This window comes from Hevea brasiliensis, chromosome 18 (genome assembly GCF_030052815.1).
Source record: "Hevea brasiliensis isolate MT/VB/25A 57/8 chromosome 18, ASM3005281v1, whole genome shotgun sequence".
NCBI lineage: Eukaryota > Viridiplantae > Streptophyta > Magnoliopsida > Malpighiales > Euphorbiaceae > Hevea > Hevea brasiliensis.
Genome location: NC_079510.1, coordinates 351,008 through 361,259, shown reverse-complemented (window position 1 = coordinate 361,259; position 10,252 = coordinate 351,008). Strand labels below are relative to the sequence as shown.

The window sequence follows — 10,252 nt, the reverse complement described above, 5'->3', positions numbered from 1 at the left end:
AATTACTTTATCAACTCGATTTACGCTATGAAAATCAAAATAATTATTCTTATATTTAGCTTTTAATATTTGTATTAAATTTTATTTATTTGAAAATTCAAATTTATAAGAAGATTTTGTACTGTTTTTCTTTTTAATGATTTTTTTTCTTTCTTTCTAAAATTCAATATGTAAAGTAATATATCCCATGAAAAGTTAATTCGTCTTCTTTTCTTTTTGTCCCTTACTGCCTTTGTAATAATTAATTATTACAAAAGCTTGCAGCAAAGACCAAACAGAGCAGCCTTATTTGAAATATTTTGAGTCTCCTTAGAATATTCAACTATTGCAAGCGTTCACATGTGACAGCCCACACGTACAATTAGATTTTATCGGAGGAAGATGTCGAGATTTATCTTATAAAAGAGCAGCTGCTAGCAGTATCTGTCTCAAAACACAAGCGAGGAATGGATTACATCAACAGTTTCCTTGTTTGCTCAAGTCTTTTCTTATCACTAGCTCTGGTTCTTTCCCTAAATGGAAAAAAGTGGGGAAATGGAACCAAGAACCTGCCTCCAGGGCCTCCAGGATGGCCACTCGTGGGCAATATTTTCGATCTTGGAACCGTGCCCCATCAAACTCTACAGGAGCTCAAGTTGAAGTATGGACCTGTGCTCCGGTTAAGACTAGGATCCATGGAAACGATAGTAATACAGTCGGCCAAGGCTGCGGCAGAGCTGTTCAAGAATCACGACGCCAGCTTCTGTGACCGTAAGTATCATGACGTATTTACTAGTCATAACTACATAGATGGGTCACTTGCAGTCGGCCAGTTTGGCCCGTACTGGCGTACGCTTAGGCGTCTTTGCTCAATGGAAATGATGACTAATAAGCGAATCAATGAGACAGTCTCCATACGGCGGAAATGCATTGATCAAATGATAAGGTAACAGAAAATTTTAAGCTGCATCTAATTTTAACTGTTGATTGTTATTATATTTGTCATACATGTAACAGATTTACCAAATAATTTCTCGTAATTTTGATTTCACTGTAATCAATGAATATGATTATGATGAATTCGTTCTACATATAATATATTTACTAAATAATTTCTCGTAACATTATGGGTTGAATATCACTTCTTTTTTTTATAAGTAAAAAATTTTTTATCAAAAAAAGAATTACGAAAAACTTAGTATGGGCACAATCAACTAAACTCCATCCAGATTGATCTTCATAATACACCTGACCTAGATCGTGGTATGTTAAGTGAGAAAACCTAACACAAATGAAGAAACTTGAATATCACTTTTTCTATGTGAATTAATTTCAAAACGGCTAATTCACAAATTTAACTACTGATACTTTTTTTTTCCTAGGGTTTGATATAATTATACTATTTTTAGAGATGGACTTAATATTATTGAGTTATTTAATCATCTTAAATTTTCTGTTAATTTTTTTTATATATGATATAATATTATCATAGTATTATAAATATTATGTTTAATTATTTAAATTAAAATATTATTTTTAATGTCATTTTAATTAATTATATAAATAAAAATATTATCAATTTAAAATTATTAATTTTTTATTCAATCATATTTTAATAAAAATTATGTGTTATATTATTAACACATAATATTAACTTAATTATAAACTTAAATGAAATATAATAAAAAAAGATATAATAATAATTTTTAAAAATATATATGGATAAAAATATTTAAAAATTAAAATAAATTAATAATAAATGAAAATTAACTCGTTGAATTAAATTTATTCAGACTCTATTATTTTACTTAAAAAAATATGTTTTATTTGCATATCTTTTATTTTTTTCATAATTTAAAATTATGTCAACTGTGATAATGAGATTACATAGTCATATTAATGTGAAAGAAAATTATTTATAAAATTAAAAAATAAAATAATTATTAAAATATATTTTGTAATTTAGTACATTATAATTATAAATTTTTATTTTCATTATATTGATATCTTGAAATTTTATATTACCATATTATTTAATACAAATAATTTTAAAACCTATTTAATATATTTTATAAAAATTTTATTTTTTAAAATTATAAATTATATTATATATGTTATAAATACATTATGAATTAAAATATAAATATAAATTTAATCATGCATTTTTAATTATTTCATAATAACTATATAAGAATATTCTCAAGTAGTTAAATATTTTTTTTCTCCTTTTCCTTTTCGCATCTTCCTCTCGTTTTTATTATTTTAAAAATTTAAAACATAACAACTTAAAATTAATATATATTGAGAGGAGCATAACTTTTCACATAAACATATGCAAAAATGTAATTAAACTTATAACCTCATAGTCAAAATCAACAACCTAGTTAAGATTGACTAATAAATTAAAAACAAAAAAATATGTTCATGCACATAAGGATATTAACAAATTATAATTAATCTACATTTAAACTAAGTAAATTCAAGAAAATTAAAATCTCATACAATCACATCTAAAATGCACTTTTTTAATGTAAAAACAATATTAATCATCCCAAATACTATTGGATGCATCAATATTAAACATAAAAAAAGAAAGTTAATATATCTTAACCTATATAAATATCATTGAATTTGGATATTGTAGGAATGGCAATGGGGCGAGTCAGGGTGGGGATCGCTCCCCCCATCTCCACCCCACAAGAGTTCAGGGTCGAGGTGAGATCTTTCCCGCTGAGGAATGGGGGCGGGATGAGTTTTCCCATGGGAATTTTTCTTTTTATTTTTTTATTTTAATTTATTATTGTATAATATAAATTTGTTTATTAAAAAATAAAATATAAGTTAGAAATGAAAGTTTTAAGCAAAATTTTAATAATATATTTATATTTCTACTTAAATTATAATATTTAAATATATAAAAATAATTTTTTTAATAAAAAATAATAATATGTTATTGTTCAGGGCAGGTTATAGGGATTTGGGGTGGGGAGAAGATCTCCCCATTCGCGCCACACACAGTATCGTGATCAAGGCAGGGTCAGGGAAAATTGATTGGGTTCAGGGTAGGTCATATTGGATTTAGGAACTTTTGCTATTCCTAGGATATTGTTTTCATTTAGGGATGGCAATGGGTTGGATATTTGCAGGTACCCGATTCTACTGAACCCTAATAGGATGTGATTTAATAGTATATAACTGAATTTGGAACCGATTCAGTTTAAGAAATAATATTTGTGTTAGATTTAGGTTGGGTTCAGATTTTCCATATTGGGTATTTGTTACCAAACCCGCTTATATAAATAATTAATTAAATATAAAATATATATTTTTTATAATAATATTTATAAATTTTTAAAATATTATATTTTAAATAAATAGAATTTAAATATTTTATAGAATATTAAATTTATAAAATATAATTTATTAATAAAAAATTATATAGATTATTAATTAAAAATATATAAAATTAAACCTGTTCATGTATTTTTCGAATAATAATAATTGAGTTTGGGGTGGATTCAAATAGTTGATGATAAATTTTAATCAGATTTAGAACGAGTTTTGAAATTGAGAATATTAATCAAGCTTGAGTTTAGATTTGAATAAGGTGCTTTTCCTAGTTTCATTTGATATTAACAATAGTTTCATTTGATATTAATAATAATAACAAAATCCTAATGATTACATTTACATACAACTACTCTCATAAGAATGATATATGTGGCATACAAAAACTCAAAAAAATTAAAGACTTATAAATAAATTTTACCCGTTAAAAAAAAAAAGATGCAGGCAAAAATATAGTAAAGAAAAAAAAATTATATTATGCTCTAAAGTAATTAGGATTGAGTCCTATTATAAATTTATATTAAATAAAGTATTCGACATTGAATAGGATTAGAAATTCATATCATTAGATATAATTACAAATTTTTTATTTAATTAAATAGTTCTTAATAATAATTTTATAATTATATTAATTAAATAGTTATTTTTTAATTGTAATTTTATAATTAATATTATAAATTTGTAAATATTTATAATGATTAAAAAAATAAATTAGTGAAAGTGAAATTCAGTGTTCAAGATTTTATTATAATAAATCAAATAATTTTTTAAAAAATTAATAATACTTATAGAATTAAGAATATAGAATTATAATAGGATTTTTTATATAAGTAAAATTACTGTTAAAATAATATTAAAATTTTAATTTATATTAATTATAGTAATATTAGAAATTGAAATTATTTATAAATTTAGTAATGGATAAGTCGACGCTAAAAATTATTAGTGATGAATTTATATAAAAGAGCTTCTCATTGTTGAAAGTATTAGCGACAGATAAGTTGTTGCTAATTATTATTAGCGATGAATTTATTTTGAATAGTTTCTTATTATTGAAATATTAGCGATGGATAATATTATTATTTAAAAGAAAATTATTAGTGATGAATTTATATAAAAGAGCTTCTCATTGTTGAAAGTATTAGCGACAGATAAGTTGTCGCTAATTATTATTAGCGATGAATTTATTTTGAATAGCATTTTGTTACTGAAAGTATTAGCGATGAATAATATTATTCTCTAAAAGTAATTAGCAATAAATTAATTTGAAATCAGCGACAAAATTTCTTCGCTATTGTATTTAATTATATAAATTCTTATATTATTGATATTTAATTATATGGGATTTGTTAGTAAATAAAATTCTGCTTAATTTAAAATTACTTGTATAATTAAATTAGGATAAAAAAATGTGAAAAAAAACTATTCCAACGATTTTTTTTACAGTTTTATTAGAATTATATTTTTTAATATTTATATTAATTAATATCTTTTATAAATTATATAAATTAAGTGGAAGTTAAGTAGAATTAGCACTAAAAATTTAAATTTATGTAAAAATTAAAATTAATTTAAATATGCAAATAATATAAATAATTAAGGGCATTTTGGCCAATGCCAATGTCCCCCTCCCCTTCATACATTTATATATATGTTATAGATTAGTAACACGTAGCACTTAATATATAATAAAATGGTGAAAATTAATTCAATGCATGTAGTTAAAATCCTTCTTTTTTAGTAACAAAAAAAAAAGTAGATCATAATAATTCATCCTATGTGAATGTTCAATAGGAGTATTGAAGATGATGCAGCAGCTGCAAGTGCAGGGCGAGAATCAGCCGCAGTGAATTTACCTCACCATCTCTTCATAATGGCATTCAACGTAGTTGGTAACCTCATGCTATCAAGAGACCTTTTGGATTCACAAAGTAAAGAAGGATGTGAATTTTTTGCAGCCATGGGAAATGTTGCAGTATGGGCAGGGAAGCCAAATGTAGCAGACTTTCTACCATTCTTGAAATGGTTAGATCCACAAGGACTAAAGAAGAACATGTTGAAAGATTTGGGACGAGCGATGGAGATAATTGAAGGGTTTGTGAAAGAGAGGATTAATGAGCACAAACGGAATGAGGAGAAGGCTAAGGACTTTCTAGATACATTGTTGGAATTTGAAGGTGATGGGAAAGATTGGAATGAGAAGATCCCATATGAAAAAATCATCATAATCATATTGGTAAGCACACCAACATATATAACTTAGTCCCCATTTGGCACTGAGGTTTTAGACTAAAAACACGTTTTTGAAAAAAATATATATATTTTAAATGTTGAAAAGAGAATAGTTTAAAAATTTTTTTTATTTTTTTTAAATTCTTATGACAAACATGACAAATTTAATTTTAAATTAATTTTCAATACCATCTAACTAATATATTCTAAAAAGTACTACTTTTCTCAACAACAATTCCAAAATAATATTAAACAAACACTTAATAAATTCCATGTTGTAGTCTTATAATTTTGGCTGAGTTAATCGTCTTTTCTCTGTTGTTTCAAGAAGGTTGCCATTTTTCACAATAATTCTGTTATATGAATCACGATGCCAAGATAATTTGTTAGGAGGGAGGCACTTGGTTAACTACATTTTAGATTAAAATTAATTAATTTTGTTTGTGTTTAACATTCAAGGAAATGTTTTTGGCTGGGTCAGAGACTACAAGCACAGTATCAGAATGGGCCATGGTAGAGTTACTTCGCAAACCTGAGGCCATGAGAAAGGTTAAACAAGAACTCGATGAAGTTGTAGGAGTAAATAGAAATGTTGAAGAGAGTGACATAAAGAAGTTGCCATATTTGCAAGCTGTTTTGAAAGAAACACTTCGGTTCCATTCTCCAATTCCTTTACTCCTTCCGAGAAACACAATACATGATACAGATTTCATGGGGTACCACATACCCAAAGATACTCAAGTTCTTGTGAATGCATGGGCAATAGGAAGAGACCCGGATTCTTGGGAAGATCCATTGGCCTTCAAGCCTGAGAGATTTCTTGATTCAAGCATTGACTACAAAGGGCAAAATTTTGAGCTAATTCCATTTGGATCGGGGAGGCGGATTTGTGTAGGTATATTATTGGCTCAACGAGTAGTTCTGCTTGCTCTGGCATCTTTAATTCACTGTTTTGATTGGAAACTTGACATGGGGTCAACTCCAGAAACCTTAGATATGAGAGAAAGGATTGGGATATCAGTGAGAAAACTTGTGCCTTTGAATGTCATACCCAAGAGACGTCCAAGGACCATGGCTACTTGAAGAACAAAACATAGGCACTTTCAAATTTAATCTATGTGGGAAATGTATCTCTTAATAATTTAGGATCATCCATGTAGATTTTATGGTGTGTGATGTATTGTATGAACAAGAATAAATATCATGAACTTCAATAGTCATTTAATTTTATTTTTTGAAGTTTTAATTATTTTTTGAATTAATTTTCATCATGTTATTATATATAAAGTATTTATTTGGCATTACCATTTGAGCTACTCACTCATATATGCATTTACAAAGGAAAATGATAAAACTAATAAAGGAAACATAAAAATAAATTAACATTAGAAAAATTTAGGTGAAGAAAAATCCAAAACTCTGAAAAACTGTAGTTGAATATCATTGAGCAGCAGCTCTCCCGCAGAAATGGCATCCTCTCTTCTCTTTCTTATTTTTTTCTTTCCTTGTTTCTTTTCTTCTTTATTCTTGTGGCTTCCTCCTCTCTTAAAAAGGAGAAAATGATGTATATATATACCCAAAAGTCTATCCTAAAATAGGTTAAAAGAAGATAAGGATAAAATGTACAAAAGTAGTGAGGTGAAAAAAAAAACCATCTCATTATACGCTGTCAGCGTCAGTCAACATGACCCACTTCATGCCTCATGTTGCTTCTTAAGGAAATTTTCCTTGTTGAACATGAGCCGTTTCATGCCTTATGTTGAATTTAGCGTACCTAGTGTTATGTCTCAAGAAAATTTCGGTGGGTTTTATATTCAAAGCAAAATTTCTTGAACTTTTTCACATTTTTAAGATTCCAAAGCACTTGCAATTACCTCCACTTGCATCTTTGGCCTTAAAATCACCTTAAAACCTATTAAAAACATATAAATTCCATAAATTAATTGTAAAAGAACTAAAATTAACAAATTAACTAAAACTAAGGCTAAAAACCACAAAATTACTTAATTTAAAAAGCAAAATAGATGCAAAATTATTCTAAAATACCTATATAAAATAAGTTTATCATATATGTTACTTGGAAACCACTAAAAATTAGTTTAATTTAAATATGAAGATATTTTAAATATAAACACTTCAAAACAATTTTTAAAATTTTTTTTAACAATATTTAAAATAATATTTTTTTTTTTAAATTAGATTGAAACCACAATCCCGTATACAATTTCTATAAGTTTTGTTACTTATATATTTAAAAGAAAATTATATAAGCCAGGTAAAATATAAGGGATAATTTTTATGCATCATTTTTCAACTTTGTTGTTTGTTTCAATTTTATCCTTTAATTTTAAATTGTTTCAATAAAATTATTTAACTCTAATTTTATTTCAGAAAAATCCCACTAACTTATTATTACATGCTTCCAAGTTATCACAAAATTACTATTTTGCTCCCACTCTCCCTTATATCTTGCTCCTATCTCTCACTCATCGTTGATGATCAAATGATTTTATGATTATTTATTAATAAAATTTTTATTTATTACATTTATTAATAAAATTATTTTGTTTAAATAAAATTATTATTTATTATATTTGTTAATAAAATTATTTTAATTTTAATAAAATTTTTATTTATTAAATTTATTAATAAAAATATTTTATTTTTTAAAAAATTTATTTGTAAAATTATTTGTTAATTTATCTTTTTTTTTTCCTATTTATTATTTGACAAGAGACCACAACACTCAATTAAAAAGGTACTATTCCCAGTAATAATTTAAACTAAAGATTTTTTTTTGTCTAGATCTGGTCCACCATAGACCCAAATCACATGATATATAGTAAAATTTACCTATTAAATATATGGATCTCATGTGTTTGTGTCTTGAATTCGTGATGAACCATATCTAGGCAATAATTTCCCTTAAACTAAATAATTCTCACGAAAAGGCATTATCATCAACAAGATACACAAGAAATCAATTGCTTTGGCATAATAATTAATTTCCATTCTTTGCCTTGCAACTTTTTAAGTTGTTTGAATTTGGCAACTCTTAGTCTCTCTAATTTTTCTCTCCCTTCTTAGCTGAGTCCTTTTTTTAATTGCTTCATAAAATTTTCAATTTAAATTAAAAATTTCACTCATTATCAAAAAATTAATAATGATGTTCAACAGAAAATAAGAATCCACTTACTTTAAAAGCTTTAACAAATGCTTAATTAATGATTCCTTTACTATCATTTACCCTTTCAATCAATAGAATGAACAAATAAAGGCATGTAATAAAAGAATATGAAGATTACTACAAATTACTCAAAGAATCAATAAACAAAGATCTAGGCTATATATACACATAAGATAAACTAGAGGTTACCCAAGTCAATTCACCCGTTCTCTCTCTTGTTTTATAGGTCTAGATCAGCAGGAAAAATCCCAAAACAAGATCATATTTAAAAAAATTCTTTTGACAATCAATGCCAATTCACATGCGAAACTGTCCCCTCATATGTATGATATGCAATCCATAAAATCAAACATGTGTTTCTCCAGAAAAAGCAGTCTATAGAATACCAAAACTAGTAACAGTTCAATCTACTGATTTTTTGTGACAAATTTTTTTAGATGATCCTCTTTTATTGCCTCTTCATCTCACATATTTTATAGTGATTGATGGAGAATAGCTCAAAATCTTGACTTCGATTTTTAGCAAGAACCAAAGTTGAACTGAACCTCGGTTATTTTTCATGGAATTAGATTCAAAATCAAAATCTTGGTTCAATTTGGTTCAAATATAAGTGATATCAGTTTAGATTTCAATTTAGGACTCAGTTTCATTTTGGGACTTAGTTCCATTTCGGTTCCAATTTTAGTTTGGGTCTCAATTCCTAAAAAAAATTCATACAATCTTTGCCATGAAGAGTCAAACCTAGATCATCTTATGGTGGGATTTAAAATTAGTTGACATTTGAACTAAAGTAAAATTTTGCATATTTTATAAAGATATCCAATTATTTTTTTCTATCAACGGAAATTATAATAAAAATAAGGAACAACTATTAATTGGGATCCTTGCTTGCACTATGAGTGAAATCCATGACAATTGTAAAAAAAATTGGGCTTTTCCACTTCGCTAACTTATGACTTGAGTAACGAATGAATGATGCTAATAATTTATTTTATTAGTATTTTAATTTAAATTGTTTAATTGTTTTTCTATCTTATTTTCTTTTATATTGTAGAAGTATATTAAATCTTTTATATTTATTATACTATAAAATTTTAATAAAACAAAATTTATTTTTCATTGATGTAAATAAGTTACTATATCAAAATTTTAAATATAATTTCAATTTAATACATTATACATTTATGATTATAAATTATTAAAAAAATTGAAGAGAATAAGAAACAGTATAAGGTCTAAATAGATTTATCATAAATTCTACTTGAGGCTTTTTTGTTTTTAACTGATACTTGAATCTATTTAATTTTCATTGTACTATTAATTTCTAACATTTATATATATATAAGAATTACTTTTGACAAATCAAGTGAATTTTATATGAAAGCAAGAACTAGCTAGAAATACTCAATTGGTATATTTTATTGTTTAATAATTTCTCATCTTAAAGATTTATGTTTGCATATATACAAGTGAAGGACATAGTTGTGTAGAAGAATTAAAAAAATT

The 10,252-nt window shown here is 25.7% G+C and overlaps 1 protein-coding gene across 1 annotated transcript; it reads left to right on the top strand.

The window, feature by feature from the left end:
- The first annotated feature begins 419 nt into the window (after nt 1-419).
- Nucleotides 420-6,789, top strand: LOC110653205 (iridoid oxidase). The gene is made up of 3 exons (XM_058140934.1): nt 420-925; nt 5,122-5,563; nt 6,019-6,789. Exons 1-3 carry the CDS (start codon nt 447-449, stop codon nt 6,640-6,642), a joined length of 1,545 nt encoding a protein of 514 aa, XP_057996917.1. The 5' UTR covers nt 420-446; the 3' UTR covers nt 6,643-6,789.
- The last annotated feature ends 3,463 nt before the right edge of the window (nt 6,790-10,252 follow it).

Coding starts and splice junctions, on each gene's coding strand:
- LOC110653205 (XM_058140934.1), top strand. CDS start 447: ATGGATTACATCAACAGTTTCCTTGTTTGCTCAAGTCTTTTCTTATCA. Junction 926..5,121: donor TGCATTGATCAAATGATAAG/GTAACAGAAAAT, acceptor AATGTTCAATAG/GAGTATTGAAGATGATGCAG. Junction 5,564..6,018: donor AAATCATCATAATCATATTG/GTAAGCACACCA, acceptor TTAACATTCAAG/GAAATGTTTTTGGCTGGGTC.